General features: G+C 42.4%; 1 protein-coding gene across 1 annotated transcript in view; it reads right to left on the reverse strand.

The window, feature by feature from the left end:
- The window catches only part of HS6ST2 (heparan sulfate 6-O-sulfotransferase 2), a 467,845-nt gene extending 463,223 nt beyond the window's left edge, over positions 1-4,622 (reverse strand). Inside the window, 5 exon segments of the mRNA XM_036271595.1 lie at positions 2,809-3,327; positions 4,201-4,411; positions 4,414-4,497; positions 4,500-4,592; positions 4,595-4,622. Coding sequence (XP_036127488.1) covers positions 2,809-3,327; positions 4,201-4,411; positions 4,414-4,497; positions 4,500-4,592; positions 4,595-4,622 — 935 coding nt within the window.
- Between the last annotated feature and the right edge of the window lie 15,876 nt (positions 4,623-20,498).

The raw sequence follows: 20,498 nt of genomic DNA on the forward strand, positions 1-20,498 counted from the left end.
TCTGCAAAAACCCTCACTCATCAAGGCATAGTGAACAGACCAAAACAGCTGCGGAGTAAAACAGAACTGGAGTAAGATTGCTGCTGTGTCACTAAAGTGCGCAATGACCTGGGAAAGTCCTTTAGCACCTCTGGGCTTCACTTTCATTTGATAAATAGGGATACTTTTCCCCACTCTGCCATATTCCCAAAGATAGTGCAATTCTACAGAGAAACATCAGAGATAAGAAATGTAAAAGCTCATCATCAGAAGTTGGAATGTGCTCTTCACACTCATCAGGCTTGGACAATCTCTGGTGTAGGATCACACAGGTCATGGATGGCCTAGAACTAAGACCCAGGTGTCAGAACTCACAGGCCAAACAGGCTAAGCTGTTGTTCCCCTCAGTTCAGCAGAGTACAGAGACTACTAGCTGGCATAGAAGGCTGCTGGACTCAGGAACTCCCAATTGCTGACTCTTTCATCTCTTGAGACCGGTTCCTCACCCTCACACATCACTGCCAGTACAGCTGCTTCTGTCTAATTTTGACAGTGAGCGTGTGCATGTGCACGTCTGTGCACGCACTCTCTTTTTCTCTCTCTCCCTCTCTCATTCTCACTTAGGCATTTCTTGGCTCTTACAGATTATTAGAACTCACAGAACTGATCCTGAAAGCATAGATTTATTAACATCCTGGGAAATTCTGGAACTCTCAGGCTCTCACTATTCTTCAAGATGAAGAATTCTGGAGATGGGTAGGAATTATTAAAATAAAAAAGTGCCCTTGGAGTAGCATGGTGTTTCTCTAGCAAATTTTATTTCATTTTTGCAAATATTCTAATGGGTATGGCAACCCTGGTCCTTGTAACTCTCTTTAAAGGGTGGTTATTCTTTGATTAGACTAAATGACACTGTGGTTTCACCATTTTTATGACCAAGAAAATCTCTTTATGTTTTTCAAATGATTTTATTTTGATTTGGAGCAATCCAGGAGGTGTGTTTATAGAACATGTCACACCCTAACCTACTTACTCAAAAGGATCTTAAAAGGCATATGTGGCCTGTGGAACACTAGACGAGGCTATGGCTTCCATTGTGGCCAAGATCTGTTTTACTTCTCTGACACAGCTGTAAAATTTTATTTTTGCCCTTAAAGAGCTTTTTATATCATCACCCATCACTACACTTACAAGCTCCAGCAGCAGCAAGAGATATTATTTGCAATACTGCCACATTGTTTGGAATCTTCTTAAATACCAGAATATTTTGGTGACAATGACTTACACAATTCTCATAATGGATTGAGGCGGCAAACTTCCTGAGGCCAAGATTCTCATAAGATGGAAAAAAATCTGTTAGCGCTGGAAAGGAAATGAAAATTCAACAGATTCTTCTGTGATTCCAGCATTCAAGAGAGGACACTGTAAACTGAGGGAGGGGAAAGTGAATAGGGGGTGATGATTCCTCTGAATCTCAGTAGTGGTCAGAAAGTCAGAAGGCTCCATTTGCCTGTGGATTGACATAAGAAACTACACTGGCTGTGGCACTGCAAGAGACACATTCATAGCGCTGCTTACTCCAGAGCACAGGGTACCTCCCGTGGAGGTTTAAGGGGTGTTGGGAGAGGATCCAGACAGGCACCCATAGCAGCAGCAGCAGCAGCAACCTCAAGAGCCCCTGTGGTCACTTCCATATGGAAGTAAAGAGCATGGCCATGTTTCTGCCTGCCCAGAGTCCAAGTCCTGAGGCCCCCAGGCAACTAGAGTTACCTTAAGCATTCCTTTATCTGTCCAGATCAAATTTGTTTTAGGGAGAATGGGAGCCCTAGCTGGAGAAACTGCACCCCAACGCACCCTCCTCACTTCCACCTTTATGATACTCCATTACCTCCACCAACCCAGCATTGCAGCTGGATGAAGGAAAATGCCCTAACTTCAAAAGCAAGTGGTTACAGGATCTTCATAAATCAGTTTTTTTCCGGCATCAGTCCTGGGTTCCAGCAAATGGGCTGGTGGCACCTTGACAGTGGTGGTTTGTAAATCATGAATGGTTTCTCAAGGCTGAACCCTACATGGGGTGGGGGCAGCGTCCCCACCTGCCCTTTGGCCCGCGGGGTGCCCCTTGCACTGGAGAAATGCCACAGATGCCTGGTGTGCAGCCAGTAGAGAGGGTCTCAAACTGGGTACCAGGACCTCTCTCCGGTGTTTTCAAACAACTGCAGAGGGAAACCCATTCTCCCTGGTAGAGTAAAGCCAGAGAGGAGAGAGGTAACAAGTCAGCCAGAAAGAGAAAAAACAGAAATGGTGAAAGAGAACTAAGAGAAACAAAATGAGAGAAGAAAATGGGAGAAGGAGAGATCAAGACAGAACAGGAGCATGAGAAAGAGGGAAAGGCACATAGAAGCCAAAATAAAAGGGGAAAAGAATGTAGGAGTGAGAAAGGAAGACAGTATAAAGGAGACTTTGGAACCAGGCTGCGAAGAAGAGCGAGGACAGGTGGGGCTCATGGACACTACACACAACGCGGTTCTATCCAGCGCACCAGTTTGGAGTCTGTGCAGTACCCCTTCCCAGCAGTGGGCGAGGGATGCTCCTTCAGGAACTCTCAGCCTCTTCCCCCGCACCAGCTCCCAGCCACCAAGCAGGCCAACCCAGGAACAGACAAGCAGGCGTTCAGGCTTCCTAGGGCCACCTTGTCCTGAGTGTGCACATCAGGGCACCAGGTTCCTGCCCTTCAGGGAAGCAACCGCTAGGAAGCCAGAGGTGAGCACTGGTGTCCCAGGCACTCCCGCGGTCCAGAGCCCCACTGCACCACCTGCACGTACTCACCTGGACGGTCTCAGCCTGGCGTCCTGCTTGCTGTCCACCACGGAGGGCACGCAGCTGGTAAGCTCGGTCCAGTCAGCGTGCAGCCCGCAGCTCCAGCCTGTGGAGAACCTGGAGAAGAGCCAGGTCTCCCGCTTGCCCGGCCGATGGCAAGTGCACTTCTTCTGACCCACGCGACATTCGCAAGGCTGCTCCAGCTGGATGTTGCGCACCAGGTGGCGACCGAAAGTGGTACCTCCGGTCTTCTGGATGTGCAGGAACACGATCAGGTCATCACCCTTGATGTCGAAGTCTACCTTGCGCAGAAGATCGCTGCGGCTGAAATTGTAATGGGGCACGAACCTAGCAGAGCTCTCATCCTCTGAGCGGTAAGGATCCGGCATCCGGGAGCTGAACGCCTGTAGGCGGAGGAGTTGGCATTCTGTGCCGGGGCACACGTATTGGAGGATGATCACGGCAAATAGGAAGAGCATCACCAAAGCCAGGAGCAGCTTGTTCGATTTCTCATCCATATTCCCGACGCTGGGGGAAACCCAAGCTCGTTACGTCAATTCCTCAGCTCAGCCGGCACTCGCCTTGCGCTCGCAAACCCCCTTTTCCCCAAACGTCGCCTTGGGCCCTTTTCCCCCCCTCCCATCCACACCCAGTACCCTACCGCTGAGGCAGCGGCGGGGCGAAGGCGGCACCCCACTCTGCTTCCTTCCTTCCTTCCCAGCAGGCTCAGCGCAGTGGCTTCTGCTGCACAACCCCACCCCCTCACCCCCTACCCCCGCCTCTCACCCCCGACTTTGTCCCGCTGGCCTCCTGCCCTCTCCCCGCTCCCAAGCTCTCAGGAGTCATTTCACAGGGCTTTGTACCCCAAAGACCCCTGTTGTCCCATTTTCTAACTCATACCCCTGCCCCGGTCTCAGCCTCTGCATGTCTCCCTCCACTCTCTGTGGCTTGGTGGCTCCCGTCCCCACCCCGCTTCGCCCACTGGACTCTCCCAGGAGCTTCTTTACCCCTGTCCACTTCGCATTTAGGCCACCACCTCCCAGCCAGCCCGAGTGGGCTTCCTCCCTAACCCCACCCCTCACCACCACCACCACCACCTTGCTCTTTCCAGCACCCCTTGGTGGCCACCTGGAGTGAACTCGGAGCCGGGAGTGCTGAGTTCCCCTGGAGGAAGGAGTCCCTCGGCAACCCGACTTGCAAGCAGAGACCCAGCACTGCCAGTGGCCGCGGAACCTCGGGGAGGGACCAGCAGCGTGGCCAAATGCGCACTACATCCCTTCGGAGCGCCCAAGCCTGGTCTCCACTGGCCAGCTGGAACTTTGCGCCCTTCCTTTCCCCTCGACTCACGGTTCCCGCTTTTCCGGGCCGGGAGTGTGAGTAAGGCTTTCGCATAAAACGTACCTGGCTAGGGGGCCGGAAACCTTGGAGAAAATTGCACCGAGAACGTGCTTCAGCGAGTGGCCCAGGGCTGCCAGGCCGCGAGTGAGCAGGGCCTGGCAGAGGGGGCCCAGGTCCCACCGTCTCCTGAGGTCGCGCATCCGCCTGCTGCGGCCTGGGGGCAGCGCGAAGAGTAGGGCGCGAGTGGCTCTGGCCAGGCAGTAAGACGCCTTTAGGGGCTGTCCTGCAGCGTCTGGAAGTTGAATTCAGGAGACACACTCCTGGGAGGGTCCGGAAGAATTGAAGCAGCGACTGATCCAGCCGGCTCTCTGCCAGTTCGGCCTCTAGTCTGGAATGCCGGCGAGGACAGGTGGTGCGGGCGGGCGCTCCTCGCTCCGGTTGCAGTGGAGGCTGAGTGCTCGGGCTGCAAATGCAGGCAGTGCCATTACCCCCTTCAGGCAACTCAGGGTACTAAGGATCTGGAGCAAGCTTGAATTTATGTAATACTGCTTCACGCATAAGAGCTTGAGCCACTCCACAAGCAGAGGAGCTGGGTTTTCTCTTGTCTTAGATGAAGGCAGTCATTATAGTGAACGCATCACTCCACTATGGCTTATAATTTCAATGTTCCCTAAAATAGCAAAGGTGCAAATTGGGCCTTTGCCAATTTTCATTCTCCAAGGGAAGCGGGAGTTTTTTTTTGTTGTTGTTATTTTGTTTTTTTTTTCTGAAAAGGTAAGTCAACCTGAAGGAGAAGCATGACAAAAAAAAATTACAGAATGAAAATGTGAGATTTTTCAGAGCAGAAACAAACCACCCTCTTCTTGCTGAATCCCTGGCATCGAAGCTTCACTTATATAAGATTTATGAAGGAAAGGTGCATGACTAAATACCACATCAGAGTTGGGACATCTAATCCAATGTGATGTGACAAATGAGGAAACAGACTTAGAGAGAGGAAGAAATGTACCCAGTGTCACAGAGCAGAGCCCCAGGGTTTTAACCAAAGAAACCTGAAACCATCAACCCATTCCTGTAATAAATAGGTGCATCCTCAAGCCCAAGTGTTCAAAAGACTCTTATCCCGCAGGACAAAAATAAAATATGTAAGGATTAACAAGGAAAGAAGGGGGAGTGTCCCCAGCACAAGATACTTGGAAACTCAGGACTCAGACTATTCCCATATGATTGATTAGGAGGAGCTTGCTGTATATAGGGAACTGCTGTTTCCATGAATGAATACCCACTCTGTTCAGTACCACTGCTGCAGAAGTGGCTCGGGGTGGCAGCAGAGTTTCAGGACTGTTGGGGCTGGGAGTGGGGGACAGTCATATGAGTCCTGGGGTGGGAGCAAGTGCCTCCAGAGAATGGCTTTCCCTGTGTCTCCCTAGGAACATTTGGTCCCTCCCTGAGCTCTGCTTCATTTTCCTGATTTTTCTGTGCAATGAAGCACCAGGCACTGGTCTAAGAGTCCTGAAAAGCTGTCACTTCCTGGCCAGGCAGCACTGGGATAATCATTTGCCCCTCCAGAGCCTCAGTTTCTTCTTCTGGAAAATAGAATCAACTCCTCCTTATGGCCACCTGGGTCACTGTAACATTATTCTTCAGGCAATTTCAAATGTGAGGCTGTGTTTTCCTAATGCTCTAAGCTTGAATGTGCCAACAGAGTCACAGGCCAACTAAGGAAGGGGCCCTTGGGTGATTTTTATAGCTGTGCCCCCTGCCCTTAGCTCCTCTCAAACTTCCCCAGTCTTTTTATGTGCCCCCCAAGCCTATTGGGAACAGTAAAGATCCCTTTGTCTGCCTGTAGGCATAAAACTTGGGAATCCTGCATTTCAGGCATTCCACCTGTCCCTGGATTCCAGAGGGAAACTGTGACTGCTGAACTTATACTAAGGAGCCAGGTGCAGCAACTTGGCTTCCCTGGGAGCTCCTCTGATTCCCCAAGCTTGTGGGACATGCCTAATCCCCCTGAGGGCTGGTGAGCGTGAGAACCAGAGAAGTGGGGAGCCATGGGGGTAACCAGGAACTCGGTTTGCCAGCTGTCCCCACCTTTCATTCAGCCAACCACACAGTCAACCTCTTTAGTCTATCCAGTAAGTGGCTCTCATCATGGTGTCATATGGGGACCCCTCTGTTGTTACACCATTATAATGGCATTCAGTGGGATTCCTAAGAAAACACTTTTGAAAGAGGTGGGTAATGCATTCATGTCCCCAGCAACTGGAGATTCTACTCTAAGAGAGATTTGTGGGATTAGAACATGGGAAATTTCTTGGGTGAAGGTGAGGGTGAGGGAGTGGTAGCCAGTACGAGGAAAAATCAGGATTTACTCATCTAGGTAGTGAAAAGGAGCACATGTACACACACACACACAGTCTAACTGTCAGAAAAAAAGGGCTGCCAGGTTGGTAGTTGCAGAGCAAAAGAAGGGAAAGAATTGGGCTGTAAAATCCGGTTTCTGAGATCTAATATGTCACTAACATTCTAGTGTGTGAATGTATACAGCAGCTCACTAGAGGATACTTGCATTTACAAGCCCTTTTTGCATGCTCTAAGAAGAACAAAGAAATACCTCTCTCGTTGTAGATTTTATATATCAGGGCTCCTAAAAAAAAAAGAAGAAAATTATCTTTAGGGGCAAAAAGAGTCCCACAAATCTCAGAGGAACCCTCCTGGGGTGAAGAGGTTTCCTGCTAAGAAGAAGGAATTCTTCCTGTGTGTTCCAAAAACTGTGTTCTCCTTAGACCCGGTTGGTACTTGGCAGGAAGTTCCAATGCTTCTAGCAATCCTGAAAGAGCATGGGCCTGGGAATCCAGAAACGTGGGTCTCTTGACTCTGCCACTAATGAGACCCTGTATGACTATGAAGAAGCCACTTGCTTGCTCTTGGGCTCAGCTTCCCTATTTTTAAGAAGGCAAAATTGATATTATGATTCAAAGGGCACTTTCCTGCTCTAACATTCAAGCTCACATGAATTCTTGCTGTCCTCAAGGGCCAGAGGGCTGCCAAACCTCCAGAGTTTCATCCCAGGGGAAAGCATAGGCCTAGTCCTCAATGATTTCTATGACATTTTGTTGAGTTCCACCAGGCAATCAGCAGCTGAACTTATTCTGGACCTTGTAACAAGGCTGTCATCAGAGTTCCCTGTTCAAATTGGAACAGAAACAGTGAAAACTTAATGTCAAAGAAAGTGCTGGTACTCTTTAGAGTTTAGCATAAAACACTAACAAAATATGGTTTCCCCCTTATCCTGATCATTATGCTCAACCCTGCCTTTCCAGCTGTCACTAATTTTTTAAAATGTTCATATGCTCAATAATAAGCGATTTTTGTCACAAAAATTGAAAATATGCAAAGTATTGAGTCAATTTGTTTCATTTTTATGAGTATTTCTAAATTGAATGAGCAGCAGTACTTAATGAAAAAACACTGTTCTGAAATTCATGCTTTAACATTTCAAACAGGTTTTGGGCATGTTATATACATCACTTTCAACAGGCATCTATATTCCCCCCATAAAACACTGAGTTTTGTTTGTTTAGCTTAACAAAACATGGGACTTGAGGAATTAAAAGAGGTGATGTGTATGCTAAATGAATGTTTGCTACAAAAGCAAGATAAGACCAGCCCAGCCGGTGTGGCTCAGTGGTTGAGCATCAGCCCATGCACCAGGAGGTTGCCAATTAGATTCCTGGTCAGGGCACATGCCCAGGTTGTGGGCCTGATCCCCAGTGAGGGGCATGCAGGAGGCGGCCAGTCGATGTTCTCTCTCATTGATGTTTCTTTCTCTCTCTCCTCCCTTCCTCTTTCTCAAAAATCAATAAAGAAAAAAAAAAGCAAGATAAGAACAGGAATGGGATTCATGGAAGACTCTGAACATGCAGACCAATCGCCATCCTTCTGATGTGGGATTCCAACCATTTCATTAACAGTTAAACTTTTACTTGTTGCTGCCAGTGAGTGGAAGAATCAATTCATATAGGGTTTTTAAAGTTATGGTAACCCAAGGACTGGGGACCATAGGCAGTAAGACAGACTCCATTCCTGTCACAGTCACTTCACTTCTTTGGGCCTCAGTTTTTGCTCTATAAAATAGCCTGACCAGGTACCTTCGAGAAGCTGGTTTAGTAGTATAATAAAGAGGAATCCAATCTCAAATGAGCTTTTTTTAAAAAAGGAGAAAGAATAGGTTTGGAGAACCCATCACCCTGGGATTTACTCAGCACTCTCTGAGCTCTCTTATAGCTTTATTTTTCTTATCAATGAAAATGGGGCTAATGATAGCTACTGCACTGGATTGTCTTTTAAGTTAACTAAAATAATCTACTGAGAGCAGTTAGTCTAGTTCCTGGGACTGTAGACCTTCTGTAACTTCATTTCTCTTCCCTTTTGCTTCTCAATAGCTTTGATTTGAGCTCTTTGATATATTTCCCACAATAGTAATATACACAGTCTTAATGACAGGTGGTTGGCTATGGGCCTAATTTTGACATACTGGCTTTGCTCTCATCCCATTTCTTTATCTGCTCTCTTTTCTCACCCTACCTTCAGACCTCTCCAATGCTCTCTTGACTGGTGTCCCATGGGGGAGGATAACCTCTGATCCATTCAATCACACTGAGAAGTGAAACATGTACACCCCCAGGATACATCTGTAAGAGAGGAGGAAGAGGGCAATGCTTACCCCTGATGAAGGATTGCTGCAACGAAATACTATAAAATGTGTATAACGGCCATGGAGGAGATGCTTCAGAAGCTGAGATGGAAAATAGAAGTGAGTTATAAGTGGAGGACTTACAAGGTCAGCCCCACACTAAACTATGGACACTAATTTTCAGCTCCATTCACTTCATAAATTAATAGTTGATGTGCCATTCTGTGCACCAAAAGGTTGTTGGTTCAATCCCTGGTCGGGGCACATACAGAAGATAACCAAAAGAGCTCTCTCTCTCTTCCTCTCTCTAGGCATGTCCTCAGGTGAGGATTAAAAAAATAATAAATAAAAATAAATAAATTTGTTTTTAGAGTTAATAGTAGATCTGGCCAGAGCAGTTTTGATTTGATCAGTTGTTCAAACCACAGAAGACTGAGAAACAGGATCAGTTTTGTGTTCATCCTTCATGAGCCAGAGCTGGGCAACCCCACTGGTCCACTGAACTCTGGGCCAGCAGCACCAGCTCATGGTGGAAGAGTAGAAAGAACACCAAGCTGGATGCCACAAAAACAATGTTTGAAGTCTCAGTTTTGCCTCTAGTTCACTGTGTGACCCTGGGCCAATCGTTTGAAGTCTCTGGGATTTACTTGCTGACTTTGGTAAACTAAGGGGCTACATTAGATTACCCTGAAGGCCCCAGCAGGAGCTTTCTGTGATCTAAGCTATGCTAGCTAATGAAAACAGCTGGGGATAAACACCACTCTCTTTAGCCTTTGTGTCAGCAATGTAGGCTAAAACTGCACTACCAAAGATAACCCTCCAACTAGTAGCTGAGTCAGAAAAGCAGGGCTTAATTGAGGAGCAAATAGTCTTAGATTATGTGGGTAAGACAGAACTTTGAAATAAACCTTCTGGGTTTCTAATGACTTGGTGAAAGTCAAAACTGAAAGATTGGGGAAATGAGTTGAGAACTGACCTCCAGCTGACACAAAAGCCCTAGTTTTAATAGTGATAATAATAATAAGAATCGCCTTGCCTGGACCACTGTCTCTTATTTGTTTTGGTAGTCTGGGATCTTGGCAAGAGAAGATCACACTCATTGCTGATCTCCTGACTGGTCTCTTGGGGAGGTCTAATATTGAATAATAAAATACAAGAGCTGAAAATTATATTTCAGAGCAACATGAACAATTTGGAGGAAGCTAGCCTCGAGGCTAAAGTTGCTCCCAGGAAAAGTATTTATTTGTCACTAAAGTGGGCTTGAAGGGGAATTACTTATAGAAATATCCCAGGAAAAGAAATAAATTAATTTGGAGAAATCGTACATGTCACAGACTAAATAAAAATTAATTTTTGATAAGAGAAAGTCAGACTAGAGGCTCATAATGCCAGGCTTTACAGCAAAAATTGGGGAAGGAATTACTTTTTATGTACATATTTTCAAGGTCTACACTTCATCAAATGGCATTAAGATGCAGAAAGTTACATGAAAGCAGTGCTGGGGGAGGGGGGTGAACTTGGTAATGGGAATACACATGGGTGCAGCCATTGTGGAAAGCAGTATGGACTTAACCTCAAAAAGTTAAAATGGAATTGCCTTATGAGTCAGCTATTTCACTTCTGGGAATATATCAGAAAAAAAACGAAAACACTAATTTGAAAGAATATGTGCACCCTTATGTTTATAGCAGCACTATTTACAATAGCCAATATATGGAAACAGCCCAAGTGTACATCAGTAGATGAGAGGATAAAAAAGCTGTAGCACATATACATAATGGAATACTACTCAGCCATAAAAAAAGAAGGAAATCTTAACCTTTGCGACAGCATGGATGGACCTGGAGAGTATTAAGTTAAGTGAAATAAGCCAGTTAGAGAAAGACAAGTACTATATGATTTCACTTTTATGTGGAATCGAATGATCAAAGTAAACACACAAAATATAAACAGATTCGTAGATACAGAGAATTGGTGACAGTTGTCAGAGGGGTAGGGGTTGGGAGGTTGGGTGAAAAAGGAGAATGGTTTAAGTAAAGAAAAAACTCATAAACACAGACAAGAGTATGGTGATTACCAGAGGGCAAGGCGGGGGTGGGGGAAGTAGAAGAGGGTAAATGGTGATGGAAGGAGACTTGACTTGGGGTGGCGAACACACAATAAAATATACAAATGACATATTATATAATTTTATTTATTTTCTTTTTTTAAAATCCTCACCTAAGGATATTTTTCTATTTATCTTCAGATAGAGTGGAAGGGAGGGAGAGAGAGAGACAGGAGGAAAGAAACATTGACCTGAAAGGGACACGTTTACTGGCCGCCTCCCGTGGGACCCTGATCAAAGCCAGGGACAAAACTCAACTGAGGCACCTCCCCTTAACCAGAATCAAACCCCAGACTCTAACCACTGAGCCAAACCTGCCAGGGCAGAATTGCACTTCCGAAACCTATATGCTTTTATTAACCAATGTCGCCCCAATAAATTCAATACAATTTTTCAGAAGACACTTTGAACATTTATCTTCATTGAAGAAAGATGCCTTAATGGGTGTCATCTTGTGGAAGATTTACCTGAAGCAGAAGACAATATTCAAACCCCTAACAAGTAGACAAAGTGCAGTTAATAGAGCTAAATGATGGGTTAGAAATGTAATGGATGGTTGATGGGAGAGCAACATGTGTAAGATGTCAGCTCCAATGTTCTGCATGGTGATAAGATATGGCTGGACTTGGTGATGTCTCCTGTAAGCTAACTCCAAAAGGCTTAGCAAACTATGCCAATAATAGTTCCTGTACTGAAAATCTATTATGTGTCTGTTTTTTTTTTTGTTTTTTTTTTTGGTATGTGCCCCTAGCGGGAACCAAACCTGGGACTCTCTGGGCCACAGGCCGACGCTCCAGCCACTGAGCCAAACCGGCCAGGGAGTGTCTGGTTCTTTACTAGACACTGTACATGCCTTATCTCTATTAATTTTTCCAGCAACCCCATGAGGTAGTTATATTTGTACTTATTTACAGATGAGTAAACTGGTATTTAGAGTTATAACCACAGAGCTAGGAACTAGTAGAGCTGGACTGTAACCCAAATGTGTCTAATTCCACAGCCTGTAATAATAACTCTTGTTCCAGTGATATTTATCCAGCTCAAGGATGTCTGGGCATGAGCAGGAGAGTATGAGGCATCCTGTTCCAAAATGGATTTTCAAAAGACTTAGATAGACGTCATCCTAAGCCAGAAAGCTGGGCAAAGAGGAATCATGGTGTGTGTGTGTGTGTGTGTGTGTGTGTGTGTGTGTGTGTGTGTGTGTCTGTGCACAGGTGCATGCACATGCTCTGAGGGCACAGAAAGAGATAGAGGACAGGAGCCCAGAGCCTGCATTTTAGTAAAGAGGGAAGCAGAGATCTAAACACTGCTGATTCGACAATTCAATGCATACAAAGCCTTGGGATATCACCACATTTATCTGATACTGTTAACTTTTGGAAGTGTCAGAATCAACTTTGGCCAGTTTACTAAGCAATAACTTTCTAGAAGGCTAGGACCTTAGCTTCTTCATTTAAAGAAATTCCCTACAGTGTCCAACAACAATAATATTTGGTCTAGGGCTTTTCAGTTTACCAAATACTTTCACAAACACTGACTGGACCTTAACAACTTGGCAAAGCAGCTGCTATTGTCCTCATCTTATACGTGAGGAAATAGAGTCTCTAGAGCCTGAAGGAACGTGGTCAAGGGCACACACATCTTGTGTGGAATTGGCACTGCTGATCACTCCCTTAATCTCCCCAAGTATACATGCCAACATAAGGTAATTCCCAAGGCACCTCACAAAGGATCTATCTAACACTGAGTAGGTGCTCAAGAGATGTTAGTTTCTCACTTACTGTCAACTTATAACTAAAAAAAAAAAAAATGTTTTTTTTTTTCACTAACTATATCCTATCAGAAATATCAATATTTTCACCAGAGATGGGTCTTTGTTCTCCTAGAACTTACCATTCATGTAAGGAAATATAGTTAACATACGTGGACATGAGAAGAGTGAATGAATGACTAATTTTTGCACTGGCTGTGATGCAGTGATATCTCAGAGGACACTCTACAGTGGAATGGAATAGTCAGAGGTTTCCTAGCAAACATTGGAGAGATCTGGAAAAGACAATCAATAAACCCCCTCCTTTTTTGTCTTGGTCTGAGAAAGAGGAACTTTTGTTGACAGAAAATGTGTTCATTACCTTTCTTTGTGCTCAGCGCACCCAAATCCTTGCCGGTCGATGAGGTTGTATAAAAAGTGTCCTAGCTATCCCAAAATACAAACCCCACTCTCAATTTGTGGCACCACAAACATGACATTTTGAGGTCTTTTATCAAGACAACAGTGTGTCGCCTCACAAGCACAGTACAGTTTGTGTCAATATCCACAACCTGGTTGGAGAGCAAATAGTTGATTTTTTAGACCAAGTCTATAACCAAGCTGATTTTTGTAGGGAGAAGAGACAGCAGAACATTGCTGAAGTAAAATAAAAGATGCTCTGCATTTCAACCCTAAATGTTTCCACAGTTTCAGGTCTGACCAGTGGTTTGATAGCAGTTCAAAGCAGAAACTGACATTTGTTTTTGCAGAGTCTTCTAGAAGAGATCTAGATAATGAATTACAAAATGAACAGTTTTTGGTCCTCTTATCAAGGGCAAACCTTATGCCAGCTGAGATGCTAAGATGCTTTGGCAGTAGCAAACTAACAACAATAATTTGCCAGGATGATGCAACTCCAGAAAACATAACAGACAAGTTTTTTTGTTGGTTGAAATCTGGAAACATGGCTAGATGGGATTTCGATCTCCATTAGATACTCATACCATGACATCTTAAACAGAGACATTTTATTTTGACTATCAACTGAAAAATTGTTTTAATTGAGGTAACTGGTTTTTAATATTACTGTAAGTTTCAGATGGAAAATATATAATTTGATATTTATATATACTAGAGCATGCTCAACACCAAAATCTAGTTTTCATTTGTCACCATTTGTTACTTTTGAGCCCCTTTACCCATTTTACTCTCCCTATACCCCCCTTCCCTTCTGGTAACCACCAATCTGCTGTCTGTAACTATGAATTTGTTTTTGTTTTGATTTTTTTGTGTGTGTGTTTTTTCCCACATGAGTGAAATCATAGTTTCTATTCTTTTCCATCTGACTTATCTCTCAAGGTCCACCCTTGCTGTCCCAAATGACAATATTTCATCTTTTTTATGGCTGAGTAAAAATAAGTTTTGTATTCAACACTAACTTCATACAGCCAGATTTTGTCAAAATAAGGAGACTAAGCACTACATAGAAAATTCACTATAAAGAAGTTATTTTATTCTCCAAGCCTTCTTTATGTTCCATTAAACACTGGAGTTTATAGCCTAATAGTAAGAGATTTGGGTTGAACTGCCCCCCCCCACCAAATATTCCCCAAACTAATCTGAAATGACAAAGCAGTAGTCCCTCTTAAGAATATTTACAGACCATTCTTCCAATAAGAGAACATAACTCCCCAAAGACAAATAAATTAAGTGTTCTGAGCAGGTCCTTCTCCTGCTCTTCCTGTCTCAGAAGTGTGCTGCAAAGGCTCTTGTTCAGTGCATCAGGTTGTTCTTTTAGCTTCCTAATTTGAGTGCCTTTGCTGTAGGTCAGGTGTCAGACTCACTCTCCAGCGTTCAAGCTGGAGTCAGCTACCTCCAAGCTAAGTCTTTTGCAATTCGATGGATGGCTCAGTTTTTATATCTTGAGAATTGAAATATCCTGGGCAGAGATTGGGTTTCATTTTCCATGTTTACAGTGCTTGTACCACGATTATTAATATCATTCGATACAGGGGAATCATATTGAGAGCAAGCCAGAATCCACATCATAAAGCCTGCAGCCTGAAACTAGGCTGAGCCAAGCCCCTAGGAGTACATGGGATCACCCTAAGCAGATAGATACTTCTGGGGAACTTTGAGATGTGTCTAAGTCAACCCCTTCTAGGACACAGCATCTTTCTTTCTATATCAGACTTCCCACCCACACTTGGAAGTGTGTTTCAATGCCCAAAGGGGAAGAAAAAAACCTGAGGAACACCTCAGGTGTTACCTCTGATAAGTAAGGACTCACACGATTCCTTTCCCTAAAATACAGTTTTAAATGAATGAACAAATCATAAGACAATAGTATAATAGCTACATGTGGTGCCAGAGGGGTACTAGACTTGTTGGCGGAATCACTTCATAATTTATATAAATGTTTAATCACTATGCTGTACACCTGAAACTAGTATAACATTGAATGGCAACTGAAATTGAAAAATAAAAATTAAAATTGAAAAAAATATACAACAGGAGGGGGAAAAAGTCACTGAATTGTGTACCTAAAATATAAATACATACATACATATATACAGTGGGGGGGGGGAGTGACTTATACCAGCCTAAAAATCAATAAGATCATTGGAGGAGCCAGCACCTGTAGTGAAAAGAACACAGTCTCTGGAATCAGATCAGAATTTGGATCTTAGTCTTCTTCTTTACTATCTGTCTGGCCTTAGGCAAGTACATAGCCTTGCAGAGCCGCAGTTTCTTCCTCTGTACAATGGATGTGATAATAATCAGCTATCTTATAAGGTATTGGAGAAAAAATAGAGAGATAATGTATATAACACACGCTTTGTAGGACCTGGCAGAGAATAGGTAGCCAACAAATGGCAGCTCTTGTTATTGAACAAGACAGGAGAGATGGTTGGGTCCTTCTTAGTGTCCTTCAAATCCTGGGTGAAAGTCTGCTACTTTCTTCCTCCATCCACTAACATATTGAGATATTCCTAAGTGCGAAGGACTTTATGTTCTTTAATTAAATCTTATCTCACAACAATAAACATGCACTCTTATCTACCCATTTTATAAAGGACAGCACTGAGGTTAGGCTATTTGCCCATGTTCATAGAACCAGCCAGTTATAGAGCTGGGATGGGCATCCAGCAAACTCTGAGACTGAAGTCTGGGTAATCAACATTTTCTATGCTGATGATCAGTTCTAGCCCAGACATTAAAATTTTAGAACCACATTTGAATATTGCTTTTGGTAAGAAAGTTGTTCAGAAGGTCATTTTCAAGTCTGCTTTTCTGGTAGACAGTGAAGATTCCAGTTGTTCGAATCCTTGTTCAATATTTGGATAAGCAGGTGAGAAACCCAACTGTGATGCTCACCTTTAGTATTCTCTCAGTTCAGAATAATATAGTCAGACACTGCATCATATAAATATCACATCCCTGTGGGTTAACTTAACTTGTTTCTATACAAAAAAAATCAGGTACTCTCCCTATTATTTAAACTGTTATAACCTGAGATATATAGGGCTTTCCCCAAGCTTTATAAATAAATTGGATCAAAGCTTCCTACAATAAAACAAAAAAAAAATTATTATAAATGATGTGTTTCTCAAACTCCCTGCAATGCCATGGCATTACACAGATATCTATGAAATATTTTTTGTTAATCCTCACCTGAGAATATTTTACCCATTGATTTTTTAGAGAGAGGAAGGAAGGAAGGAAGGAAGGAAGGAAGGAAGGAAGGAAGGAAGGAAGGAAGGAAGGAAGGGGAGAGAGAGAGAGAGAAAGAGAGAGGGAGGGAGAGGGAGAGAGAGAGAAAGAGAGAGGGAGGGAGGGGGAGAGAGAGAGAGAGAGTAAAGACAGAGGGAGAAAGAACCTATAACCCAGGTACGTGCCCTTGACCAGGAATTGAACCTGTGACCCTTTGATCCATGGGCTGACGCTCTAACCACTGACCCACACCACCCAGGGCTCCACGAAATATTTAATGTGCTGGATTTTGCTATACTTCACATATTAAAGCACATTTGATGGGAAAAGATGGTGGCCATATAGGCAGACCCTTCATACACCTCTTCCCAGGGCCAGGCTGAAAATAAAACTAAATTAGAGAACATTCACAAACTGGCTTTAAAATGTAGCTTGGCCACTCCCTCACACAACCAAGTTCTGTGGGGGCAGACACAAACTGTGGATAGTTTGAAGCTCCAAATAGGTTGCTAAGTGCCAAAGGAGGAAAGTTTCTGACTGTGGTTAGCACTTAAGTAAAGCAAGATCCAAAGGGAGCTTCCAGTAGGCACTAAAACTCTGCTGAGACCAATGCCACTTCTTTTTTTCTTTTCTTTCTTTTCTTTTTTTTTGAGACAAATGCCACTTAATTTTTTTGCATTATTTTATTTATGTTTCTCTTTTATTGATTTGATATTATTTTAGTCTCTGTGTTGTTTCCTGTTTCTTACTCTAGTTTTTCTTCTTTCTCTTGCTTAAGCTTCTTTTTTTCCTTTTCTAATATTCTCCCTTTCTACCTTCTCCTCTATTTTCTTTTCAAAATTTTTTTCTTCTTCTTTTTTACACCATTTTCATTCCCCTAGTCTCTGTTCTTATTTTATTTCTTTCATCTCTGCCTTTCCCTGATATTTTTTCTTTCCCCCTTTCTTCTCTCTTAGTATTTTTTCTTTTCTTCCATTCTTCTTCTTCTCTTCTTTTTTTTCTTAATTTTCTCTTTTTTTCTAGTGGCTTTCATTGTGGTTGTAGGAATCTTTTGTATGTTTTTGGTATGCTGTGTTATATTTAGTGTTGTTTTGTCAGTACCTGTACAACATCTTGCACTATATGCTTGGGGGTGAGCTTCACAACCAGCCAGCCTGAGAGGAGGTCCCATCTATGAATGGGACAGCAATATTCAAGACCCACTTATAACAGAAAAACCCAAATAAATCACAAAAGGGTCATTTCCAGAGCCCCCAGCTGAGGAGATCTAAGAGACTGCACCAGTGGGTCCCACAAAACACTTATTACATAAGGCCAAACATTGGAAGGCATAGCAGTTGGAGCTAATACATAGAAACAAACACAAAAAGTCAGCAAAAATGATGAGACAAAGAAGTGACCCCTAAATGAAAGAAAAGGAAGAAACTCCTGAAAAAGAGATAAACAAAAGAGAAGCAAGCAATTTATCAGATAGAGAGTTCAAAGTACTGGTTATAAGAATGCTTAAGGAATTTAGTGAGACTTTCAATAAACTTGGAGGAAACTACAACAGAATAAAAGAAGAAATAGAAAACATAAATAAGAATCAGGAAGAAATGAAGAGTAAAATATCTGACATCAAGAACACACTAGAAGGATTCAAAAGTAGACTGAATGAGGCAGAAGACAGAATCAGTGAGTTGAAAGACAATATAGACAAAAGCACCCAATTAGAACAGCAAAAAGAATTAAAAAGCAGGACAATAGTTTAAGGACACTTTGGGACAATATGAAATGTAACAACACCCACACTATAGGGGTACCAGTAGGAGAAGAATGTGTGCAAGGAATAGAGAAACTGTTTAAAGAAATAATAACAGAAAACTTCCCCAATCTGGTAAAGGAAAAAGTCACACAAGTTCAGGAAGCAGAGTTCCAATCAAGATGAACCTAATGAGACTCTATCCAAGGCACATCATAATAAAAATGACAAACATGAAAGACAAAGAAAGAATCTTAAATGCAGCAAGAGAGAGACAGAAATTTACCTACAAGGGGGCTCTCAATTGAATGTCAGCTGATTTGTCAACAGAAACACTTCAGGCCAGAAGGGAGTGGCATGAAGTATTTAAAGTAATGAAAAACAAGGATCTTAACCCAAGATTACCCTATCCAGCAAGGTTATAATTTAAAATTGAAAATTAAATTAAGAGCTTCCCAGACCAAAAGAGAGAGAGAGAGAGAGAGAGAGAGAGAGGCCAAAGGAGTAGATAACCACCAAACTGGCATTGCAAGATATGTTAAAAGGGGGGTTTATGAAGATTTAGAATTTGAGAGAGAGAGGAACATAGTTATAGAGGAAAAAATGGCAATAAGTAAGTTTCTATTAATAATAACCTTAAATGTAAATGGAGTAAATGCTCTAATCAAAAGACATAGGGTAGCTGAATGGATAAGAAAACATATCCCATAGATATGCTGTTTATAAGAGACCCATCTCAGAACAAAAGACTAACACAGACTGAAAGTGAAGAGATGGAAAAAATTATCCCAAACAAATGGAACTAAACAACAAAAACCAAAACCAAAAAATACCTGGGGTAGCAATACTCATATCTGACAAAATAAAGGCCACAACAAGAGTCAAAGAAGGACATTACATAATACAAAAAGGATCAGTCCAACAAGAGGATATAACCCTAATTAGCATATATTCACCCAATATAGGAGCACCTAAGTACATTAAAAAAAAATTGATGAATTTTAGTGAGAGATCAATAGAAATACAGTCATAGTAGAGGATATTAACACTCTCCCCTGACATCATGACATCGTTGAACAAATCTCGTAGAAAAAAAAATTAACAAGGAAACAGAGACCCTAAATAATGCACTGGATCAGATGGAGTTCATTGATATTTATAAAACATTTCAACCCAAAGGTGCAGGTATACATTCTTCACAAGTACACACAAGACATTCTCAAAGACAGACCACATGTTAGGATACAAACTAAGTCTCTACAAGTTCAAGAATATTGAATTATATCAAGCATCTTCTCAGATTACAATAGCATAGAACTAGAAATCAATGAAAATTCAAAACCATTCAAACACATGAAGGTTAAATAGCATGTTACTAAACAATGAATGGGTTACCAATCAATAACTTCTTGGAAACTAATGTAAATGAACACAAAACAATACAAAATCTAAGAGACACAGCCAAAGCAGTCCTGAGAGGGAAGTTCATAGCATTACAGGCCAACCTCAAGAAAAAAATCTATAAAGTATCTAACACTACAACTAAAAAATTAGAAAAAGAATGGTAAGGAAAGTCCATAGAAAGTGGAAGGAAGAAAACAATAAAGGTCAGAATGGAAATAAGTAACATAACATAGAGACTAAAAAAAACAATATAAAAGGTCAATGAAACCAAGAGATGGATCTTTGGAAAGATAAACAAGATTGAGCAACATTTAGCCAGAATCACCAAGGACAAAGAGAGAGGACCCAATTAATAAAATCATAAATGAAAGAGGTGAAATAACAACTGACACCACATAAATACAATGGATTGTTAGTAAAATACAATGAATGATAATATGCGAACAAATTGGACAATCTAGGCAAAATGGACAAATCCTAGAATCATAGAGTCTTTTAAAGATCAACCAGGAAGAGTCAGAACACCTGAACAATCCAATAAAAACTGGGAAAGTTGAAGCAGTAAACAATAAATGCCCAACAAACAAAAGCCCTGGTCCAGATGGCTTCACAAGGGAGTTTTACCAAACATTTTAAAAAGAACTAATACCTATTTTCCTAAAACTATTCAAAATTTCGAGAGAGAAAAAAGACTTACAAGCTCTTTTATTAGGGAGGCAAAATCCTACTTCCAAAGCCAGATAAAGACACTGAAAAGAAAGAAAATTACAGGCCAATATCCCTGATGAACATAGATGCCAAAATCCTCAATGAAATATTACCAAATCAGATCTAGAAATACATTACAAAATTATACACCATGTCCAAGTGGGATTTATTCCAGGGATGCAAGGTTAGTACAATATTGAAAAATCAATAAATGTGATACATTACATAAGAAAATGAAAGA

The sequence above is a fragment of the Molossus molossus genome, unplaced genomic scaffold (genome assembly GCF_014108415.1).
Source record: "Molossus molossus isolate mMolMol1 unplaced genomic scaffold, mMolMol1.p scaffold_m16_p_2, whole genome shotgun sequence".
Lineage (NCBI taxonomy): Eukaryota > Metazoa > Chordata > Mammalia > Chiroptera > Molossidae > Molossus > Molossus molossus.